This window comes from Tympanuchus pallidicinctus, unplaced genomic scaffold, assembly GCF_026119805.1.
Source record: "Tympanuchus pallidicinctus isolate F22 unplaced genomic scaffold, pur_lepc_1.0 scaffold3, whole genome shotgun sequence".
NCBI lineage: Eukaryota > Metazoa > Chordata > Aves > Galliformes > Phasianidae > Tympanuchus > Tympanuchus pallidicinctus.
This window is the reverse complement of record NW_026294747.1, coordinates 77803345-77827408: the sequence shown is the minus strand read 5'-3', so window position 1 is coordinate 77827408 and position 24064 is coordinate 77803345. Positions and strand designations below refer to the sequence as shown.

The 24064-nt window shown below is 36.7% G+C and overlaps 1 protein-coding gene across 3 annotated transcripts; it reads right to left on the bottom strand.

Moving 5' to 3' along the window:
• Positions 1-4819: 4819 nt before the first annotated feature.
• On the bottom strand, positions 4820-24006 carry NSUN6 (NOP2/Sun RNA methyltransferase 6). 3 transcript variants are annotated; one of them, XM_052696934.1, is made up of 12 exons: positions 23985-24006; positions 20894-20988; positions 20007-20162; positions 18210-18289; positions 16951-17060; positions 15780-15933; positions 15451-15532; positions 14094-14213; positions 12193-12337; positions 10235-10383; positions 8357-8482; positions 4820-5552 (listed from the first exon to the last, which is right to left on the bottom strand). In XM_052696934.1, the coding sequence occupies exons 2-12, from the start codon at positions 20966-20968 to the stop codon at positions 5340-5342; spliced, it is 1410 nt and encodes a 469-aa protein (XP_052552894.1). In that variant the 5' UTR covers positions 20969-20988; positions 23985-24006; the 3' UTR covers positions 4820-5339. The 3 variants fall into 3 exon arrangements, with proteins under 3 accessions (XP_052552894.1, XP_052552893.1, XP_052552892.1); XM_052696933.1 differs by lacking the exon at positions 23985-24006 and adding an exon at positions 23021-23231 and having other exon boundaries at positions 20894-20991; XM_052696932.1 differs by lacking the exon at positions 23985-24006 and adding an exon at positions 23021-23230.
• Positions 24007-24064: the final 58 nt, after the last annotated feature.

Below are 24064 nucleotides of genomic sequence, written 5' to 3'. Positions count from 1 at the left end.
CCTTGTAACTGTTACATGACAGCCATGGCCTCCAAGAAGTAATGTAATGATTCTGCTACAGTACCTTGAATAGTTATTTTCTTTTTTGAATTTGCTACGGGAGGTGTTAATTTTCCACCTTTCTTAAGTTATTTTTAAGAATTGTTTGGCAGAATTTCAAAACACTGAGTAGTGTATGAAAACCATGGAGTTAGGTACCCACGTACAAACAAATAAAGAGAAAAATAAAGCGCACAGTTCAAGCCCCAGTATTTAAGTATGATCTGGATATTGATTGGTAGGATATAAATATCTTACAAAGAAAGCCATGTCTCCATCCAGCTAAAGGGAGTTTGGTTTTGTATAGTTCAACTAACAGTGTATAGGCAACATACTAACATATTTCTTAGGCAGACACTCCGTAGGTTTTATTTAGTCTTGCTAAGGTATTTTTTCTTCAGTTATTAAGAGTGACAAATCAGTTGTAATGTGAGCTTGTACTACAGATTTTGCACAATACCACCTGCCTGCTGAGCACTACTTTGAAAAGCACTTTAACAGAATTATTTCAACTAGAAGCTTTAAAGATACTCCGACTGGAGGACATATCAAAGGTTATTGTGATGAAAATGTATTTGCAAAGTTTTGCAGATAGAAAGTTTAGTATTGGTTGCATTAGGATACTAACGAGTTCATATTTCTGTGTCTGGTTTCAGGAGCTTTGAATCTGAGGAATGCTAGAGGTCCCAGTGAGCTCCAGTCTTCTTGTGTTTGTGTGGTACAAAACAACCTGTAGCATTTCTGTTCAAATGGACTGAAAAGATAAAACTAATGAATGAGAAGGAAAGGTAGGAAGATAAAACAGTTGAGCTGTACATAGAGAATCTTATCAACCCTAGCTCTGTATTTTTCCAAAGGATTTCAGTATATGGAAGGAATGGGAACATTTGCATGTATATGTCTGGTGTTAACCGTTTTTTGTACATCTTCTCAAATGAATAGAGAGGCTCACATCTATCAGTTGTTTGGTGACACAGACACTGCTGAAGAAAGAATTCTTGAAGAGGGACTGGGAGGAGGTGGGAGTGGCAGTCTCCAGGCCTCTTAAGGGACAGAACAGTAGGGATGGATAAGCAGAAGGATTTATACTCAGAGGTGTTAAGAGTTGGAAGAAACTGTTCTGAAATAGATTCATAAAATGTATCTACCACCTAGAAAGACGAATTTATAGATGCCAAGAAGCCTTGTCTAGAATACTACTGAATTCACATAGTGTTTGGCATCAGGAATCTAGAATTTGAGAAGCCTTTGAGAAGCCTTTGAGAATTTATTCTTCTGAAGGTGTAAAATATAAAGGGTACCTTCTAAAGACTTGGCCCCAGTTAGTTAAGGCTGGTCTTAAAGCTACAGGAATTGATTGGAGGGCTTATTTTCACATACGTAGAATACGTAGAATGATGCCTGTACAATGATGCCCTTACTATAAATGGAGAGTAAGGAGAGTCAGTCCTCCTCATCAAACCCTGAATCAACGTATAGAACTGTTCTCACTTTTCCCTGCATGGTTGCTCATCAAGATCCTTTGCATTCTCTATGTGCAGCTCCTGCTCAGTTCTCATGCCTCGCCATACTTAATCTTTCCCACAAAATCATTAGCCATTGCCATTTTTAAGCTCCGTGGGGTTGTAAAGTCATGTTGGTGTTCTGTGACAACTGCTTAGGATGGTCCATTATCATTCCCTTACCTGGAATGCAGTGACCGGTCTGATTGCTTTTAATCAGGGTCTGTCCTGAGAAAAAAGGTTACAGTACCTAAAGTACCTCCTGTGGTAGCTGCTGAAGCCTCCTCCAGAGGTTTGTTTCTGGATACATTTGACCTCTGATCAAGCTGTTTCCCAAATGGTCATTCTGATAAATCTCTTTTATGTTCCTGCAGTTTTGACTTAAATTCTGTTCCCTCCATGACAATAAAGCACACTGCAAACAACTGTTACACAGTCTAAAGGAACAACAGAGAATATTGTTACATTCTTTTTCAGAGTGTAACATAATATTTCTGTTGTGCATTTACTTTCATTTCTTACTTTACTGCAGATTGTTTACCCAAGTTTTAGTTGTTCATTCATCTTTAAAATACATGGATCACGTTTTATTTCAGATGTTTTTAATCAAATGTTATCAGTTAAATTTACTGTTTGGCAATTTGTCTATAATTTATTTCCTTTTTTTTTTTTTTTTTTTTTTTTTTTTTTTGTGAAACAAGCCTTGACAAATATCATCTCACAGTAATTTTATAGACAGTTTCTTTTTATAGCTTACTACTCTAGAGATGTGTTCCTATGCAGCCCCCGAAAGAGATTTATATCAGATATAATAGAAATCCAGCTGGTTCTTCTAACTTATCTGTCTCCTCCTTACTTGATTCTTGCCACTTATCGTATCAAAGTGGATTTGCTCATAATTTTTCAGTAGTGAACAAGAAACTGTAAAAAAGAAGGCTATTTGTATTTTAAATTGCCTACAAATCATTTCTTGTCAAATGCCATGACTGGCCTGTTTCCCCCAATCTAAAAGTTGGTCGCTTCTATCACAAGTCAAAAGGAAGAAGCTGTGGAATAATGTCATACAATACTAGGCTGCTGTTTTAATATTTTTTATATTGATGGAGATAAATATTTAGATTTGGCACTATTACTAATCACTATTTCTACAAATAGGGAAAGATACTTTTCAGATTCTGGCTTTTTTTTTTTTTTTAATATATATAGACAGGATCTGATTGTATATTTAATCTATATATATAAAAATAAATATATATATATATACTGTGCTTCAGCACCTGACACTGAAGCATAATGATTTGGTCTGCAAAGCATTCTTATTAGGAAAGTAACGTTATTATGTGTCAAAAAAACACATACACCATACATCAAAGTTGTGAAAATGATTAAGTATTTAAACTCCTGCAGTGTTAAAGGTCAGATTGGAAAGAAAAGGAAAAGAAAGAATGGCATCCATGCAACTCAAGACATCTGACTTAGCCAAGTGAAAGTAAAGAGCTTGGCTCCTTCAAAGGATGATTTGAAGTGTCTCAGCTACATTTCTCTTCTGAACTGCCTGACGGAGAAGTCTCTCTTTCTCTCTCCCTCTTTCTGTCTGCTTTCCTTCTTCTCTCCTTGTCAGTTCCCCCTGAATCCCAGGAATTACTGAGAGAGAGGAGATTGCAGGGAAACGGCTGAGGCGTATCCCTTTAATATATGTCTATAAAAATATGGTATTTTACATCTAGCATGTCTAGAAGTGATTTTTCAAAAGTAACTTCCCTAGTTAAAAGTTCAGATATCAGCAGAGGTTTTTTCAAGTCCAGTCCAGTCTGCAACTATACTGGAATCAAATATAAGACATTTACAATTGTGTTTTTTTGGCCCTAAGAAGTTTCTCATATAAAATCAAATGAGATCACTCTCCTGAAAAGCCTGATTATGATTCAAAACTGAAAAAATATGGGAAATTCTCAGCAAGCTTTTTACTAAAATCCAACACTACACAGATCCTGCTACTGAAACTGGAGGCAAAAGTTCCTCCATTTATATGAATGTGCAAATTTCAAAATACAGTCTATGTATGCTGATTAATGTTTACAGAATTTATATTTTCTGGAAAAAAAAAGCTTTTTTTATACCAGCACTGAGTCCAAGATTTCAACATGTACTTGCAGTAAAAGATTAACACCTTTTGTTAGCAAGTAGTTATTTTGCCACGTTTAGACTAAAAATACTGTAATTTATAATATGAGTAATTCTGATTCTAGATAGGTTTTCTCAGCTAACACTGATCAAACAAGAGAGCTTTCAGCTTTCATGTCTTCTTTTGGCATGTCATGGTTAACAGCAAGGTGTGACCTACAAAAAGAAGACAATTCTCTCCTCCTATCCTGCTAGGATAGGCCTTACAGAATACGTGCTGATCAACCTTAGCAGAACAGAAGAAAATTTATTTAAGAGTAGAAAATGTATTATAGCAAAACACTTATAACAAATATAAGTGAAGAACCAGACTACTGAGTTATATAGTAATATAGATTATTTTGATTATGAGCACTTCTGACAGTACAAAGGTAAATTATAAGGGTCTGCCTTTTAGAAACCAAATAATTAGGAGTGCAAAATAAGATATTTTTTACAGAGAATGCTTTTTAAAAAGTGTAAAATTAATCAGTGGGAAAAATAAGGAACCAGCTACAAAACACAGATGTCAGTTCAGGTTTTTGAAGTGTGCTTGTCTTTTGCCTGCATTTTTGTGCTATTTCTAAGAGTACTGCAAAAAGAGAACATTATTCAGACAGAGAACATCTCTGTAATTGAAGCACAGTTTGCAAATGTAGACAACGTTTGAGAAATTTAAATTATTGAATCTTTGACAGTGTATGGAGTCAGTTCTCATCAGCATGCTCCCCCAGTTTCAACCTTCATTTGATTTGATGCTTTCTAACCAGTTAATATTCTTAGTTGTTTGAAAGGTGATTTGCAACATTTCAGATGATATGAACTCACTGTTTTCTGTCTTTTGGTATTTTCACCACAACTGTAGCCCTTTCGATTGCAAATGTTTGATTTTAAATTTGTCATTGGTCAGCCACTCCAAACGGCTGTTTCAGAACCAATACAGTTTATGCATGGGAAGTTTGATGTTGAAATAATATTTATTTACATTCCCAGAGTGAGATGGTTTAATATATTCATGCTGCTATAAGAGACCTGCTACAAAGCCTAATCGTATTTTGTGTATATACTATGTGTACAGAGAATCTTGCTTGTATTAAAATAAAAGAGAAATGAGGTTCTAAGTATCAATTTATAAAAGTTATTTGCAAAATGTTACAGTGTTTCATGAAGCCCTATTTAATGAAGCATTAACTACTGGTAAAGCTCCACAGAAAAACCTTATTCCAGAATTCACAGTAATGGTTCCCGTCTGTTTTATTTCTGCTTGCATTTCACAGAGGAGCTTACCTCGCCACCCCCCAGCCCCTGTTCCCACTTCTCCTGTACTAGGTAAGCCACTCACACAGCAGGAGATAACAGACAGAAGCATTACTGAACATACTTGTCATCCAGGCGCTGACCTGCTGTGAATATAAAAGCAAACAGACCTAAAAATGATGCTGCCCTTCCCCCAGCCCCGACTTTCTGCAACCTGTGGCTCTTTCCCAGCAGAACAGCTGGCAGATTGTAGTGCTGCCATGGCAACCCTGCCGTCACCGATTGGCTTGGCAGCCTCACAGCACCACCACATGCACTTCACGTCTGAACTGCTCTTAGGCTCACAGAGGTATTCTTCCAGGTTGTACTGCTAGATGCTTATTTACCCTTCAACTTCATAAATTTTGCAATAAAAAATCCTATACAGTCCTTATTTGCCAGTGAAACCAAATCTTCCTCCCTGCAATCTTGCAAAGATTCCATATCCGTTCCTTGCAAAGTCCCAGCAGATGGATCAAATCTCTGCAGCAGCTTCAACTGATGGAGTGCCAGTCCAGCTCCCCTCATGCCTTCTCCTCCAATGTGAGGTTCCTTTGCAAGTAACAAAGAAAAGCAAATTACCACATCAGTACAAAATCCCTGGTTTCCTAGATGTATTCCTTTAAGTATTTGCAGAGCTACCTAACTTAATGCGGACACACTAGGTTTGTATCATGTACACCATGGGGAAGCTCAGAAGTTACGTGGCCCTCCCTTTTTTAATCTGGCAAGCACATATGAGTGCATACAGCACATCCAACACCGTGGTGCTGGTGATGGGGCCAAGCCCACTTATCCCGCTTGTTTAGTGATTGGACCACTTAGAGAGGATAGGTGACATCCATAGGTCTAAATCAGTCCCAAAAGAGTGAAATCCCTACCAATCACAAGAAGGCTGTTAGCAGCAGCCAACGCATGTGAAAGTTTTAGGTTTTTCACTTAAATGCTGAAGCACTCCTGTGTAAACAACCACAAGTAGTCAAAAAGAGAGATTCCTTAGTCGGTTGCTCAGTAACAGTAGTAGAAATACCTGGATTCTTCACATAGAAAACTTCAACTGGAGAGAGTGAAAGAACACTGCCTAAAGAGGCATCATTTTGGAAGAAGATGATGCAGCAGAAAAATTTGGCCCTCCAGATTTTCTGTGTTATGTAATTAGACTAATGGCTAAATGGGACACGTTTGTATAGGACACAGAGGAAGGAACAGCATAGGCATCTGAATTCAGAAGGACATTTGGCATCAAAATCCTGGATAGGAGGGAATTCTTCTCAGCCCCACCCCTCTTCTCAGCACTCCCTGTGATGCCTTGACTCTTTATTTAATAAATAAGCTGATTCTTATCTGGATCATTAATCTAATGCATTCAGATAGGAGACAGAACAACATTTGTAAAAGCTGGCATAGCAATAGCAAAATAAAGAACTCCTTTGTTAATCTGTAATGCAGCACAGAGCAGATCGTTTCTGGGGCCCTCGGACTTTGCTAACACAGGTGCTCACCCCATCAGCACACGATGTGAGTTAACTGCTTAACGATGCACTGCCAGCTTAAAGCTGGGCAGCCGGGAAGCTGCTGCTTAATTCTTCTCTTCCTTTCCTTTAATAGGAATTCAGCGCTTTCCAGGTAAGAGACAAAAAGGCATCTGTTGGAAACTAAGAAAAATCAACGTACAAAGGGAGAAAGGGGTGGTGACTTGAAGGACTGGAATACAAGGGGATTTTTGCAGAAAACGGTACTACCCAGGGTGCAGTGACTTGCTTGTTCAAAGACTGGTTTTATTCTCTATCTCTTCCCTTTTCTTTCCAGATTAGTTACCACACTGAAGCTGATAGATAATGTTATCTCTTGTGTGTAAATCCCTAAGAGGCAGTAAGTCTGCCCAGGCACAGGATCAACTGTCCAGTAGTAACCTCCACTTCTGAGATCAATACCGATGGCTCCGCCTCTTGTTTTGCCTTGCACAGCCTGATTTCAAGACCTGTTGCCAAACTGAGATTGTGGGAAACAGTGGGCTGGGTAAAAAGCAGGTGTGGATGAGAGACAGAAAGAATGTAAGAAATAAGTGAGGGAGCATAAGGTGAGTCAACCCTAGATTCTAGCTTCATTGGAAAAGATCACCTCAGCAGGGTAGCTGGTTATAAGATATGATAGACCATCTGTAGGTAAATAATTCAGTGTCATCTTATTTAAACTGTGCTATACACAAAACTTTTATAGAAATGTCATTTTTATGTGAAAAAAGTACTTTATTCAGAGCATATTACTGGTGAGGTATTGAGTCTATCAAATTGGAATCCTGCATTTAGGTTAACAGGACTTATGTTTTGCTTTGTCATTCTGCTGAGGACAATTTCCCATGCTGTTAAGTTTTACTTAATGATCTCAGCTGAAAGAGCTGGAATTGAAAAACAATTCTAATATAGATGGAAGGTTTGAATTTGTACCAATGTGCAGAAGAACACTGGCGTATAAATCTTTAAGAAAATCTTTGGTCCTTTTAAATCTTTGGCAGCCTTCATATATTTTCTTCTTGTACAACACTGTGTATTTTTTAAGTTTTTTCAGTTAAAAGATACATCTAAGCTCTTAAGACAGAAACAAGTCATTAAGGAATGCACAAGTTGAACAGGTACCAGATTAGGCTTCTTCTCAGTGCAATGATGATGTGCAACTAACACTCCAACTCAACACATTGACAAAGGAGAAAGCTACATATATATGGTCTGATGATAAACTGTCTCAAGGTACTAATAAAGGAGATGTGATTTTGAAAGGTAGGCAGTGTGGATACAAATTCTAGTATCTCCTTATATACTTTCTCCCCTTAGGCACTTTTACAGTAGTCACTGGCTCTAAAAAAGACAAGGTACAGTCTTGAGCCACTGAGCTTGAAATAAATTTATTCCTTCATTCTTTATGTAACACAAAGATGGTCCCCATGCATATAGAATTCTCCTTCAAGTTATTTCCCATCTTTATATAATCTTCACTGCTTCAGGAACTTTAATAAAAATTTTTTCACCTCTTGTTAATGGGCAGAAAAAGAAAATAAAATGCATGCACATAAAGAAAGAATAGCAAGAGGAATTTTAACCTGAGCGGTCTTTTATTCCTCTTTTGTGTTAAATGATTGTTGTACAAATCAAAACAACCTGAGCACACAGTTGGAAACTACTTAATGTTCCCTAAATGAAGCTCAATTAAGCATGAAAAAAGGTTTGAAGAGCATCAGAAATTATTTTTATCCCTAGCAGTTAAAAGTCTCTATAGTAAAAAAGAGATTTATTGATGGTAAATATACTAAGTACCATTATGGTGCCAAAACAAGTCAAGCATCCTATTAATACCAGTACCTGTGGCTGAAGCTGGAGGCATGGAAAAGTTTCCAGAGCCCATGCAACTTGCTCCTCATTTTCAGAAAGTGTAATTGTACATGTACTATATACTAAGACACCTCCTGGCTTCAGTAATTTCACTGCCTGCAGGGAAAAAGAAACAACATTTCAGCTTATATTTAAAGGCAAAATGTTTCATATAAAGTAATGGTAACCAAGGAATTGTTAAGCTATAATATTAAAAATTAACACTTAAATCTTTCTGTCTAAAACAGCGTTGGAATGCTAATTCTTCTTGGGGCACACATTAAAGGTTCACATAGATTAGAAAGGCTTTTCTTTCAAAATCGGCATTATAGTTCATGCACTTTCTTAATGCTACTGAGATGATTCACCCTGTAGGATTTGTTATTTGTGCAGCTCTGCGTATCTCATACAGATTAGTTTTGTTTTCATCACATGCTGCCAAGCACAGATAGTTACACAGTATTTCTGTCACTGATATTAGATATCAGCTGTTCCATATATTTGGCATGGTTATATCTGTGCTTCTTTTCAAGCTGTAATTCACTTTGAATAAGTATAATTCAGGTTTACAAAAGCTTCAGGAAATCTTGTCCTTCAGTATCAGGGCAAGGGTGCTCTTACTAACAAGGGAACTTGTAATATGGCCTTCTGGCTGTGTGCTCCAGCATCTATTCTGTATAGTACCACTGCAGGCTATGTGAGGAAGTGGTAAGAGTCCACACTGCTGCACAGAAAAACACTTTCACCTGCTCTGTGACTTAGACCTTGCCAATTATTATAAACTGAAACCAAGAAAACTGAAGGGAAAAAGAATAGAAAAATTCAGAGGTTTTTGTTTACTGTTGTTTACAGACATCTTTCCCATGCTCCAGTGAACTGACTTCACCTAGCAGCAGATCTGATGGAGCTGAAAGGCTAACCGAATGCTAATGCTGTCATCAGCTTTACTTAAAAAAAGGGGGCTTGTGAAAGACAGGAGAGCACTATCTTGTTTTATAAATATTTAAGTGCTCCTAAATGATCTCAACTTTCCTTCTCTTTGACTTCAACAGCCTGAAAGAGAGAAAACAAAGCTGAACAAATGACTTAAGTTTTTTAAGTTGTACCAAAAGAAACAACATAAAGAAAACTGCACTGCTTACCCTAAGGAGGAAAAAAAAGAAGAATGTTTTAGACTTTATGGAGAATAGGGAACTGAGATTTCAAGGGCTAGAAGTCAACATCAAATACTTGAGCTTCAAAAGGGTGGGCTGCATCCTAGCATACATCTGCAGAAGAACAAGTCTAAGTGTTCTAGGAACTACTGATCTTCAAAGATGAAGGATAACAAAAGACCAGCTGGAAATCAGGCAAAATGCACATACTTCAATATTCTTCAATTAAATTTAGGAATAAGCTGAGAACTGCAGATGGTTTTGTGACAGAAGAAACTGTAGTTGGAAAAATAAAACCTTAATAACACTACCCAGTGATAAGAATAAAGATAAGATAAGAATAAAGATAAGATAAGAAAAAAGAGGTTAGCACTTAATGGTTTCTAGTACCATTACAGCAAATAAGAATGCAGTGTAGAAGCAGATAGGAACAATAACTAGGAATGACAAACCTAGAAAAAGGGCAAAAAACAGACATGAAACATATTTAGAAAGAGGGACATTCTGCAAAACAGCAGTTTTATGGAAATGTTTAACAGAACTCTGGTGCTACATTTGCCCTGAATAGAGAGAACTTTGAAATGTATGCATCCCAGCACCTAACTGCTGAAAAGGTATGGAAAATGAAGCAACATTCTGGCAAGTGAAGTTAAGTTTTACACTGCAAAACCACTTATGATCAATTTAATTTAGCTACTCAATAATTAATACGTACCACAGTGAAAAGCTTGCGTTGCAGTGGCTGGTAAGATGTCACTTCCTTTAAAGTCGAGGAATAAGCCATGTTTGGTCTCTGCCCCATCCCACTGCATGGAGCATCAAGAAGAATTCGATCAAATGATTCTGGTAAGAATGGAGGTCCTTCTGTAAAAAAAACAGTAATGTAAAATGTGTTTCTTCTTTCCGTGAGATTTCACCATAGGAAATGGCAGACTGTTACGGCTTAATTGCCATAAAACATTAAAGTCCTATACATGGTATCCGCAAAAGTGATCTCAGCTAGAGACAAGTTTCATCAGTGCTGGTGGTAGATTTTGTCTGACAGAAAAGGAATTATAGATTATGCAAATAGTGGATAATTGCTTTAGACATCAATATTTTTCAACTGATATTTTGAAAATAAAACATAAAAACAAACAAAAATATTGAAGTAAGATTGGTCAGAGGTGCTAGGTACACAGTTGTGCATATAAGTAATTATGAAACACAGGCAGCTCATAAATGATCAAATCATTACTGAGAGAAGTGCGTGGTTAACCATTAAGACTGCCTTAAGTAATAAGAATTGGACTGCCTATATAACTCTTCATGCAATTCACACAGAAAATAGAGTACTTGATAACATGAAATACCAGACATTCAAATTCTACTAGTTTTCTACATGTGCTGTCTCTGCAGCAGAACAATTCAGTAGAGAAGGATGGAAAAGATGGGCACTACCTCTGAATACTGCCTGAATAGATAAAGAAATATGTACCTTCTTTATGTGGAGCCTATCCTTTCACCTTTCCAAATCCCACTAGTTTAACAGCCCCAAAATGTCTATTGCTCTAGTGCTCAAGAAAAAATTCAGCACAGGATTACCAAGACAAAAGAAGCTCTGTATGTGTATCTGAGTAACCAATGAGGAAGAGAGACGTTGATATGCTTTGCCTCCTTTTCTTCTTCTCTTCCTGAAATATGCAAGCAGGTCACAAGTGAAAAGGAGTGGATGACTTCACACTGCTGCTACCTAGGTTGTTCCACTATCACCAGAGAAGACTCTTGGCACTGCTGATTTATCTATCTCCAATTCAGCCTTCAAAATATGTTGAATGTCATAATTGCAGGGATGTACAGAAAAAGCTTTCATGATCTCTGAGTATTATAGCTAGCTCTTGTTCATCTATGCAAGTGCTATGAACCACTTACAATATCTGACATTCATAGATGATTAAGAAAAATACCTTATTTCCTGCAAAACAGGGGGGACAATAAGCGATGGGGACAAGGAAGGTGAATTATGCAACCTGATCCCTACTTAGGCAAAACAGTTACTGGAAAAAAGCAGAATGAGAGAACAGCACACTTTGCACAACAAACTAAAAATAATCTAGACAGCAGATACTGCTTAAATCGTTCCATCATGGGAACAGAACCAGTATCATAAATACAGTACTTCAGAAAAGCAAATGAAATGAACTCAAAATAATACACTGTTTTATTGCTTTCCCCTAAACAGCTGAACAAACATCAATGAACTAAACTTTGCAATACTCCTGGGAGTTAGGTATTAATAACCCAATTTTACAGATGAAGATTTTGAGGCAGAAAAAAAGCAAGAAATTCTGCAGAAGTAATTTATTTCTCAGACTAAGCAAAACAGTTCAGAGTTTGGGGTTAAGTATTATTACGAAAGAAGGTTTAGGGTTCGAATCTCTGATAATACCTGGAAAGGGAATGCATTCCTTTTGAGCATATTAGGTTGTGATAAGGACAGATAGTTTGAGCTTTGTAGTTGCTTTATGGGAAAGCTGAAAATCACAACAGAGAAGAAAATAAGAGGAGTTCCACAGGCTGAAGCAGCTGAGCTATCTGCCAAGATTTCAAAAACTTATGAACTGGTGACCGGTTTAATACTACTGATAAAAAACTGACATTTATTCTAATACTACTATTACTAAAATTGTTTACCTTGTTTATCCTCTCTCTTCTCAACTGACAGTGCTTTTGTTCCATCATAGCAAAATGCCTTTATACAATTCAACTGTAGTAATTCAGCGTTCTGCTTAATTTTTTTGACCTTGTTAGCTATCTTGTCCATTGCTATTACTTCACCCTGAAAAAAAAGTTTGTTTTTGTTTGGTTGGGGTTTTTTTTAATCAAAAGCATAGGAATTAAGTGGATATGCAATTCCTGATTATTTTTTTTTTCTTTTTGATCAGTGTAATGAAGCTTAATTTTCCCTAAAGAATGATATTATTTTTAAATATACACTCCAGTAGTCCTTGTTCTCCCATGTTTTCCATGACACCCCTATTAGGATAGATACTGGTCTGGAGCTCTATACACCCTTTTTGGCATGATCACTCCAAAATGGGAAACTATACTGTCTGACTTTCAATACGATTTTGTTTGTATTTTCTTGTTTGTTTAGTAATGTTTTACTGAGCATTAAATTAGGTAAAAAAAAAAAAAAGATAATTTGTTAGAAGGTAGAAGATTTAAATATATGGTAAAATAGGTAAACAGGTTTTAAATTTGTGTGGAAATGTTATTACATACAGCTCAGTTCTGAGAAAAGGAGACCTGCAGCCGTTCCTCTGGCTGAGGTTCATAAAATACCATTACACTCGCAGTCGTGACAACTACTGCATCATTCCTTTCAGCTAAGAAAAAATTCTCTTTTTCTGTGCAGGATAAATCAAATCAAAGCAGGCATACAGCACTACCTGCTAGATGAAATTTGTAAACAGGAAAGAAAACATTTTTCAGTATTGTCAGTGAAATCCAAAACAGTAATCAGCCTCCAAAAACAACCTTAAAAAAAACAGAACAAAAGGAAACAAACAACTCATAGCCAAAGACCAATAACTATGAATGGAATTGCTACAGTGATTCAGATCTTCTGAGAAAACATGATGATTTCTTTTTTATTTGGTGATAGCTCTCTAGAAGACTAGTGGGAGAGCAACATGACTGTATAAAAAACAGATAGACTGTATAAAAAAAATAAAAAGAAAGAAAAAGAAGTCAGTGAAGGTATGCTGGTTGACTGTAGTAACCAGGTTAGCCAATTTGTTGGTATAGGACTGGAAAGAAAGAAAAGGATTTATGTTGTTTCAATGGCTTCTAGTCCCCAGCTGCTGTGAGCTAAATCACCTCTAACATAAGCATTCAATGATCTGATGCCACTGCTTCTCCCTTGTTAACATTCAGCATGTTGTACATGCACACTAAGTTCTGGTGCTGAAAAGTTGTTAGGGCTGTTGCTGAAATGGTGGCTTTACTGCACATGTGCTGTACTGTGGACATACTAAGGTAATTTCTCCTCTTGAGAGGCACTCAGCAACAGGAACAGACAAATACAACAGGTCTCCCCCATCTGGCCCATTCCAGTCACTACTGCGAAAGTTTCCTCTGTGACATCTGGGGAAAAATGGTTGTTTTGGACTGGGCTCTGAACAGTAATAAATCCTCAAAATTTAGCTGTTCCCAATTCCTACTTTAAAACTACACATTCTTTCAGCACACAGCAGCAACCTGTGATTCCCATAAATCCTCAGTTTTATTAATCCAGCATATTTCTGAATACATTATTCAGAAATATTGTTGCAAGGCAACAAATTCTTCCATTACAAATAAGTGAAATCAAAGATATATTTCAACACATCAATTTGCAGCAAATCAGGTCTTAAGTGGGATGGCGACCTTTTAGTGGTCTGTGCTCATTTCAGTTACTAACAAAATACACTGTAAGCAGAACGTTCGAGTATTGGTGGCTTGCTATTCTAAGTTATCTGTATGCATCTGTTAAAATGATGGTGCTCAGACTTTCTTCACTGAGACAGAAAATGCTGAGTGACTTCTCTTACTTGATCACACATTAATGTTGCAAGATGAGTTGTTTTTCCTCCAGGTGCAGCACACATGTCCAAAATTCTTTCTCCTGGTTGAGGGTTTAAAACATGACTGACAACGACTGAAGGTAAGTTCTATCATAAAAACAAAAACAGGAGAATTCAAACTTTATGGCCTATACCAAGTCCTGGAATAAGGAATGACAAACATGTTAAAAATAAATATAAAATTCAGCACTGAAGACACTTAAGATATTGTTGTTGGTTCCTTACCAGAAAATGAAATATTTAAGAGACAGCAGATGTCTGAAGTCTCCATTGGCTCTTGTATATTTAAAGCCACCTGTGAGTATCTATGACTAAAGTTTAAGGATTTGTGGCTAGGGAGGCTACACTGCTAAAACTGAAAATAAATTAAATTGATACTACCATAGACATAGAGTAGTTCTGTATGTCACTAGGATTTTATACTCATTTGGTTTATTGAAACATATTGGTGTAGTTAAGTATCAAGCAATTAGATGAATAGGCAGGAGTTTAAAGTTGCTGAATTAATGTACTGAGAAGCTGAATTGTGCTAACTGTACAAGCAGAACAAATCTGAGTGATTGTTATACATATTATATGAAGTAATTTACTATTTCAGAGAATATCATTGAAGGAGGGCTTATTTGAGATAAAATTTACATTTGCTTTACAGAGTAAAACTACTTTCTGGAGGGTTTTTCTAAACCCAGGGATTGTTTGTATTTATATTTTAAAAAAAAATACCATTATTAGTGTGCTCTTGGACATCTAGCTCATGTTTTAAACCTTTCTTTTAATTCCAACAAACTGAAATTATGAATTTTGCTTGATCTTAGAACACAAAAAAAGTTCCATTTATTTAATCATCCTATGTTTCAACATAGCCTAAATGACCAATTGTTATGTCTACTCTTTTTAAACAAACTTGCTGCATGAGGAAAAGCGGTTTAGGTTCTGTAAATGTTAAAGCTGCAGACGAAAAAGCTGTCAAGAATGAAGTTCAAGTTCTCTTCAATTTAAGATCAATTATTTGAAGATTTTCCTCCTTATCTACAGAAGTGGGTACCTTGAAAGAGGCTCATGTCTTGTGGTTCATAAGGCAGATTCCAAAAACTAAAAGTTCTATGAAGTGTTTGTGCAAAAAGAACCTCTAAGTAAATAAATATCTCTTAAGTCGACTTAAACATGCAGATACTACATTCATTCTTTGTTTTCTTTAAATTCAAACAGATAATTAGGTGCTGTAATGCACAATGAATATTGTTATAACGAGTTATAATGAGTGCTCAGAGGACACTCATTGTTCTGCAACCAGTACAGGTTTTTATTTTGGCCAGAATCCTACCTGTAAAAATAAATGACTAGGAAGCACACTGTCAAACGAAGGACTAAGATAGACTGGCTCTGTCATTCTTACGCCTAGCCCACTGAAAAACACAAAAGAATTATCTCAAGTACAAATCATTTTTAACAGTATTAAAATCATTGTGCTTATATAGAGAAATTCAAAACAAAACCTTAAAAAAAGGAAACCATTATAAATCAGCCAAGAAAAATACCTTTACTGTTGATGTTCTTTACAATGACATCATTAAGTTGGATAAACAATGATAAAAATCTACATTTAAAATTGGAAATATCTGCAGATACAGATTTCTGTTACCAAGAACTTACGTCATTCGGCCATGCGGACTGAAAATGTCACTACGACTCAGTTCTGAAATCCCATTTCCAAGGAAAACTTTGACTCCTTCAAATTCTTTGGCTCCTCTTTTACATTTCCCTTCAATATCCGAATAGACTGAGACTAAATCTCCAGCCTTCACAACTGGGCAAAGAACAGAAATCTTGAATTTAATCTTATACTTGACAGTAAGGACCAAATAATTTAGGGTTTTCAGTAGACTGCTTCAACTCCTATATCACTGCAAAATAATTGACCTCATAGGCATTGAGCTTGAAAGCATGCATAAAGAATGACGACTCCCAATTATCTAGAGCTATTGAGAACCACTAGGTTACAAATCAGACTCGTTTCTTAAGCACCTAGACAAGCCTTTAGTTTATTTCTTATATCACCACATGGTTACCTAGCAGATTTTTTTGTCTCATCAGTGCTGAAAGATGGAAAAACACAAATTTCCATTTCTAAAGAAAATGGCATTAAAATTGAAGATTTTTTCATCAACTGAAAAAGAAGATTCTACTCGATGTCTCATAGACAAACAATAAAAAATGAATTACCATTGGGAAAAAATCTATTTTTCTAGATTTGTACCTTGGAATCTAACAGGATAGTAAAGTTAACTGCCTTTGTGGCTACATGAAGAGAAAATACTTCTTGAAATACTGTTCCCTACACAACCAACATACATCCAGCTACCATTTAGGTACCATCAACATATGTCCAGCCACCATCCATTTGTTGCAGCACCCTTTTTTTTTCCCCCCCAAGACAGGAAAGTGTCACTTGTTAAAAAAAAAAAAAAAACACACACACAAAACCAAAATAAAACACTTAAAAGACAGGTTTTAATTCATGTTCTTTGAAAAAGATTTCCAAAATGAATATAAGAAAATGAAATCTCTGAGAAGAATACTTCAGCTAAAGATTTAAATACTGTGAGGGGAACTTAATGTGAGAAATAATTTTGTGTCATTTTCTTATGTATCACACATGAAATTTCCAACAAAAGCCAGATAAAATATGAATTGACTGTATAACATAAGATTAATTTCAGCTGTGAACAGAAGACAAAACAAATTACATTATTTATTGGAAATTAATTGAAGAGTGACTTTTTTTGTTCCCTATTTAGAAGTTTTAAATGTAGAGAACTCTTACATCTTGAAGTAGATATGATACCAGGAACATAAACGTGCGCTCCTCGAAGTACTGCATACCCACACTGTGCTCCAACAATGACTTCAGACTCATATTTTTTTAAATTTTGCCTAAAAACACAGGATGCAATTCAGTTAAAAAAAAAAAAAACTGAAAGAAATATCTCTCTCTGCCAAGTAAACTCTCTGGTTCATAATTTTTTTACCTTACAGTATAGAGGAAAAAATATGTAACTATCATGTGGTCAATTAAAAAGTTTAATCTTAGAAAGGAATCAAAGGACAGAGGAGAAAACAACAACAACTACTACTACTACAAAACAGTCCTCAAAATAAGCCAGATTGAGACACATTCTGCCACTACTAGAAATCTAATACAGGAATACAAATGAATTATACTGAGATCAAGAAATAATCCCTATCCCTTCCTAGACCAGATGACTGTAAAGTGACTTTGTATTTAACAACTGCTACATGTTTATATAATAAACACATGATAAGGAGTAGGGAGTTTTGCCAGTAAGAATTGTGAAGAGTTACCCAAAGTAATTAAAGTGTAAACATGTTCAATTATAAAAAGAACAGAATGTTCACAAAAAGTTTCTACAAAATTTCTAAAAAATTGAGTGTGAATGTAGTATTTACTAACTAGAACTGCTTGTTACCAATCTCTATCTAATCCTGTTACAAACCAAAGTTCGTTAGTCTTAATAACGAACAAGATACTTCAAATCAAATGTTCTTTAATGAAATCAATAAAACTGAAGAAACTCCAAGGGGCAAAGACAGAAGCAACAATGGAAAGAGCCAAATATAGCTTAAAAACAAATAATCATTCTGAAGGGGATAAAAATTACTCAGGAATCCTTCCATTGTTACTGATACCAATCTCCTGAGGTCTCATTCTGGACCAGATTTCAGGAGAAGAAAATACTGCATTTTCTATTTTACCCTATAACTCTCTATCCAGCCTCCACAAAAGTTTAATTCTTCTCTCTGCCACCTACCTGGTTTTCCAGAGAAGATGCAGTTATGTTACATTTTCCATTTAATAACTTTATCTCTTAGATAATTAACTGTCTCTGCACTTTCTTATATCCTTTAAGAATAAAACTGTGACCCAGTTCAGATAGTGACTGTCTGCTAGGCCTCAGTATAAATGAAGTTGTGCTTTACTTACTGCCAGTTAGTTACCCTGTTTAAAATTAAATTTACAAGTAAAATATGTATTTTTAAAGTTAAACACTGAAAAATTCAAACCTGGGTCCAATAGCAGGAATTAATAAGATGTCCCGGAGTTGTGGGTGCTCAAGAACTGGAACACAGGTTCCTTTAAATTGCTGTTAAATTAAAACAAACAAACAAACCAAAACACACAGTAAATTAGACTAAGAAGCTAACATTTAACTAGTTGATTCAATTTAAAACACTTTTTTTTTCCATTCATAATTGATAGCTATACAATAAAAAAAAAAGTGAAAACGGTTGAGAGAGATTAAGGGAATGTTTTATAGGGAGACAATCCATAATACAAATACAGATGTAAAGCACTAAATAATCAGTAAATGGAGAAGTAATAAATCTGTAAACAAGTTCACTGAAAAAATTGACTTTGGAGAGTGGGACAGTGTCCTGACACTCATAACCCTTCTACTCATTTTTACTCTCTGCTGGAAGAAAGTTGTGTCAGGTTATCATCACGTCATTGTACCACACACATTGAAGATAGGGTCTAATTTGTTATGATTTTTATGCTTTTAATTATAAATCACTTTTTTTTTCTACTATTCTTAATTACAAACTACTGTTAAACTCTACTCGTGCATTGTCTGAGTATGTATCAGAGTGGCAAGACTTTTTTTATTTCTCATTTCAACTGAAATTTGATTGAATACTGAGAGCTGAATTGTGCATAAAGTTGCAAAAGAAATTACAAGTTCCCCCTTTAAAATGATTCTGGGATTTTAAAAAGCTGTCTGCTTGCTTGAGGCTTTTAAAATATGCACCCCAAACATGCAAAGTTATCATTATTTGCATCCAATAAATGTTATCCCTTAACAAAGAAAATGATCCATTTGCATAATTTTGCTAGAAACTGTTACATAAACTTTCAGAAAGTTACATAAACTTTCTTTTCTAATATGGCCACTATTAAAAATACCAGAAGTTATGAAAAGCCAGCCAATTCAGATTTCAGCAAAGCATTTTCCCTCTAAGCAAAATATTGTACTGCAGTACCCATTTCCAGATTCAAGCTAAAATTAGCGTAACTCATTACCATTCTAGCCAACAGAATGCTGTCAACTGCCTCTGCATCACAGAAGCATCTTGGCTCCTGTCATGTAATAGCTCCCTGTACACCCACTAACATCAATAATTTACTTGAAGAACCAGATCTTTTTAAACAGACTGAAGAATTAGAATAGAGCTTCCAAATAATCCAGTTCTTCTACATCATGGCTTATGTATTATCAAGCACAAAATGTTTAATTTAGGTAAGTAAAAATTGAAAAAAATGGCCAGAAGATTAACAAGTAGTAAAAAACTTATGGCTGCTGCAGGGCATCACTCTGGCAGATTTTTCGTCATGCAGATTCTCTCCATTTCCTAAACAGTTTTCAGAATGAAATATTAATTCAATCTCCTTTAATCTTTACTAAAAATAAGTTGCTGAACATAGTATATCAAACTACAGATTTTAACTGTTTCTTCTACCATCTTCTCCAGACTTAGATGTCTGTACTGTATTTACTACAGTGGCAACCTAAGCTTATCTAAGGTCTCTATCAGCCGTGTAGAAAAAAAGATTGTCTTTCTTTTTCCCTTGTTAATTTTATGTATTAGATGCTGAACTAATGCTGAACAACATCTAGTAACTGCTAGATGATGAATGTTATTAAATTTAATGCTGACAGGAAATCAATATGTCTACACATTTTTAATAGTAGTGGACATCTATTAAGTTAAAGAATAGTTTCCAGTAATGAAAAGCTCTCTTAATCAGGCAAAAGACGAAACATCTTGCTATTTTTGCTTTAAGAAAGAAATTGCACAAACCTTCTGGATCTCTTCAAGCAGCAATTTTTTCATGTGTTTCACAGAGGCCAAGTTAGTGTTAACTCTAACAGTTGTGATAGCTGGTGGATGAGATAGATGACTTAACAGAGATTGATATTTACTCTCTGCCTCCTTTGTACCTAAAGCAGTTATAAGCTGACAGGGAAAGGAGAGATTTTAAAATAAGGATTAAAGAGATTCACACAATACCTCTTGCTCTGTGGAAGCATAACATAAAATAAACATTAAGCAGAAATGAAGGAATAATGGTTGTATGGCACGCAGTAGTGAGGAATGTCTATGCAATAGAGAACTAGTTTCAGAGATAACCTTAGAATGTTGTAGAAAAGGACTTGTTGGGAAAATGGCCAAATCACTCCAAATAGTCTGCAGCAAATACTGAAGACAATCGTGAGTGAGTTCTGTAATACTGTAGGTACTGTAGAAAGAATATACCTGAGAAGATGGACAAGCAGATTCAAAAATATGAATTAACTTTTAAAAATATATACAAAAACATCACTTTTGTTTCAGCTGACATTAGGAAATCACAACTAATCTATAGTATTTTTGGTTTTGCCCTGGGTAAAGGAGTATTTCTCAATATTCTCAATAATATATGTACGCTTAATCTCCAACATGATCATCCTTCAGCAGGATCCAAAACTGAAGACTCAGATTTATACCATTTAGGTTAAATATTTAACATTATTTTGAGCCAACAGCCCTACAGAATAATTTTATAATATAAATAGGACTATATTTAAAAATCTGTGGATAATGTCAAGGCAATGCCTTATTTTAAAGCATTAAGGTTACAGAAAATAATGAAGTGTTCAATTAGTGAAGCATTTGCTATGATTAGCAGTGGTATCTGTTTCACATACCTCCTTATTTCTGAACACTTTGCTGAGATACTCTTCAACTTCATGTTGAAAAGAGATTTTGGGGAAAAAAGACATCTTCCTTTAGTGTTTAAATTCTGCTGGTAAAGAAATGAAACAAGCAACGTATTTTCTTGGCACTTTTCATCATAATACTCAAGTTTACAAACGTAACATAAGATATAACCACAAACTGAGCTGCACAACTTTCTGATTCTTCCATTTTAAAAGTGCAATATTTTGATTAAAAATCCAAACATTGATTAGATTATGACTGTAATGCTATCAGCTATTAGGTTTCAGCATAGGCTAAGTAACATGCCTAGAATCTGCAGTGCAGAACATTCACATTGCAAAGATGCTGCCAGAATCTTTGATGTTGGAAGTTTCCCAGATGAGGCTACAGTATCAGTCTGAAACATGAAGAAGGTGTCGTCACCTCTAAATCCCGTCCCATTAAAGTCCCTAATTGCCATTTACCAGTAAAATTCACTCACAGAGGTTCCTCACAGAATTTAGCTTTGACTCTTCTGAGTCCCACATTTGAAACTCTTGTTCTAATTATTCTATTATTCAATTCATTCTATCTGCGCATTTTTAGAGATTATCTTTCTCTGTTTGCTCTTCCTGAAACTTAACCTCTTTCTCTACAGTTCATATTATTCCAGCTTCCTCATGGACAACATGTGACTGTGGACAGGTTGGTTTTTTTTTCATATAGGCTTAAAAAATTATGCAAGCACTATTTTTGTCTTGAGTGTATTTAAATCATAGTAGGAATAGATCAGCTGATTCTTATTGGAAAATGTTCAAGCTGTCTGGTGAAGGATTACACTGTCCATCCCCAAAATGCTTTTACTTCTTGTAATTTTTTTCTACTTCATCTCATGACCAGCGACCAGTCACGAGTGGTGTCCCCCACAGGTCTGTATTGGGGCCTGTTCTGTTCAATATCTTTACTGATGACCTGGATGAGGGCATTGAGCGTAAGTTTGCAGATGACACCAAGTTGGCCAAGTGTTGGTCTGACAGAAGACCCTACACAGGGATCTGAACAGGCTGGATAGCGAGGCTGAGGCCAACGGGATAGAGTTCAATAAGACCAAGTGCTGGGTCCTGCACTTTGGCCACAGCAACCCTAGGCAAAGCTACAGGCTTGGGGCAGAGTGGCTGGAAGACTGTGTAGAGGAAATGGACAGGGGGGTGTTGGTCAGTGCTCTAGACATGAGCCAGCAGTGTGCCCAGGTGGCCAAGAAGGCCAATGGTATCCTGGCTTGTATCAGAAATAGTGTTGCCAGCAGGAATGGGGAAGTGATCTTCTGACTCAGCACTGGTGAGGTCACACCTTGAGTACTGTGCTCAGTTTTGAGCCCCTCACTACAAGGAACACATCGAGGCCCTGGCTAATGTTCAGACAAGAGCAACAAAGCTGGTGAGGGATGTGGAGTACCACCACGAGCAGCTGAGGGTACTTGTTCAGTTTGGAGAAGAGGAGGCTCAGGGGAGACCTTATTGCTCTCTACAGCTGCCTGAAAGGAGGTTGTCAACAGGTAGGCGTCAGCCTCCTCTTCCATGTAACTAGCAACAAGACTAGAGGGAATGCCCTCAAGGAGGAAGAGATTGAGGTTGGACACAAGGAAAAGTTTATTCTCCAAGAGTAGGCACTGGAATGGACTGCCCAGAACAGCCCCATGTCCTCAAGGGTGTTCAAGAAATGTTTAGATGTGGTACTAAAGGACATGTGGTTTAGTGGGAAACATTGGTAGTAGGTGGATGGTTGGAACAGATGATCTTAGAGGTCTTTTCCAACCTTGGTGATTCTATTAGCTGTGTTTTTAACAACAGTTAATGAACACTTAACCAAGTGTTTGTTCAAGGAATACACAACAGGAAAAGCAAAAAGACCCTCAGTACTTCACAGGGCCTGGTACACAGTGTTACTGCAGAAGAGCTTCTCTGTCATGAACAGTAAAGAGCGTGGACTCAACGCATGCATTCATGTGGCAAACACAAGAAATCCACTATTGCTGTGCTTAGAAAGCAGAAATTCTTTAATATCAGCACTGGATGCATAGGGATAATCCTATCACGCATAGCTTACACAAAAATTCTTCTGATTATATACATTACCTGTGTTACATACGCAGAATTTTTCCAAGATGTATGTTACAAATAAAGAAGTTTCCCACAAGTATGTTGCATATGCAGTGACCGATTCCAAGCAAGACCTCCTGTTTCATCAGGATAAAGACTCAGAAGAACTTTCTTATCTCCTTGGTTCAGAGACACAGCTCTTTCTGTTGTGTAAACAAAAATTGCAGGGCAGGGGTATGCATTAAGGATGCATATTAACAATATTGTTACAACTTGTATCAGAAAAATCATAGAATGATTTGAGTTGGAAGGGACCTTTAATATCATCCAGTTCCAATCCTCCTGCTATATGCAGGTACACCTCCCACTACACCAGGCAGCTCAAAGCTCCACCTAGCCTGGCCTTGAATAATTCCAGGGTGACGGCACTCAGGACCTCACTGGGCAACCCGTCCCAGTATCCCACAGTTAATAATTTCTTCCTAATATCTAGTCTAAATCTACCCTCTTTCAGTTTAAATCCATTTCCCCTCATCCTGTCAGTACCTATCCTGCCTCCCCAAGAGGAAGAGACACTAACGATGAGCAATTCTGCTAAAACGAGCAGTCAAAAGAAATGGAACCTGGAAACTTTAATAACATACAAATTGGGGTTTCAGAGCACACCCGCACAACCGGCAGCCTCAGCACCGTATGCGGGCAGCTGCAATGCCGGCAGCTGCAGGAAAGATACAACGTAGCTTAGGTTCGGAGAGAGGTGATGGAAGACCTGAAGGAACACAACTGCTTTCGAATGAGAAAGGACAACGCACATCACATCCTCCACGCTGGGATGGATAGCTGAATTCATCCTCCCTCTATAAACGTCCCCGTGCTCCTGCCGGGAGCTACAGCTGGGCACAGAGCTCAGCACAGAAGCACTGCAGGACACGTAAGTCCCGAGCACGACTTCGCGTTCAAACCTTCACCCCTGCCCCCACCTCACAGTCCCTGCTCCCACCTGTAACTCGTGCCGGGCCGCTCCCGCCTCTTCCGGGACGGCCGCCGGAAGTCCCGCCCCCACGTCCGAGATGATTGGTT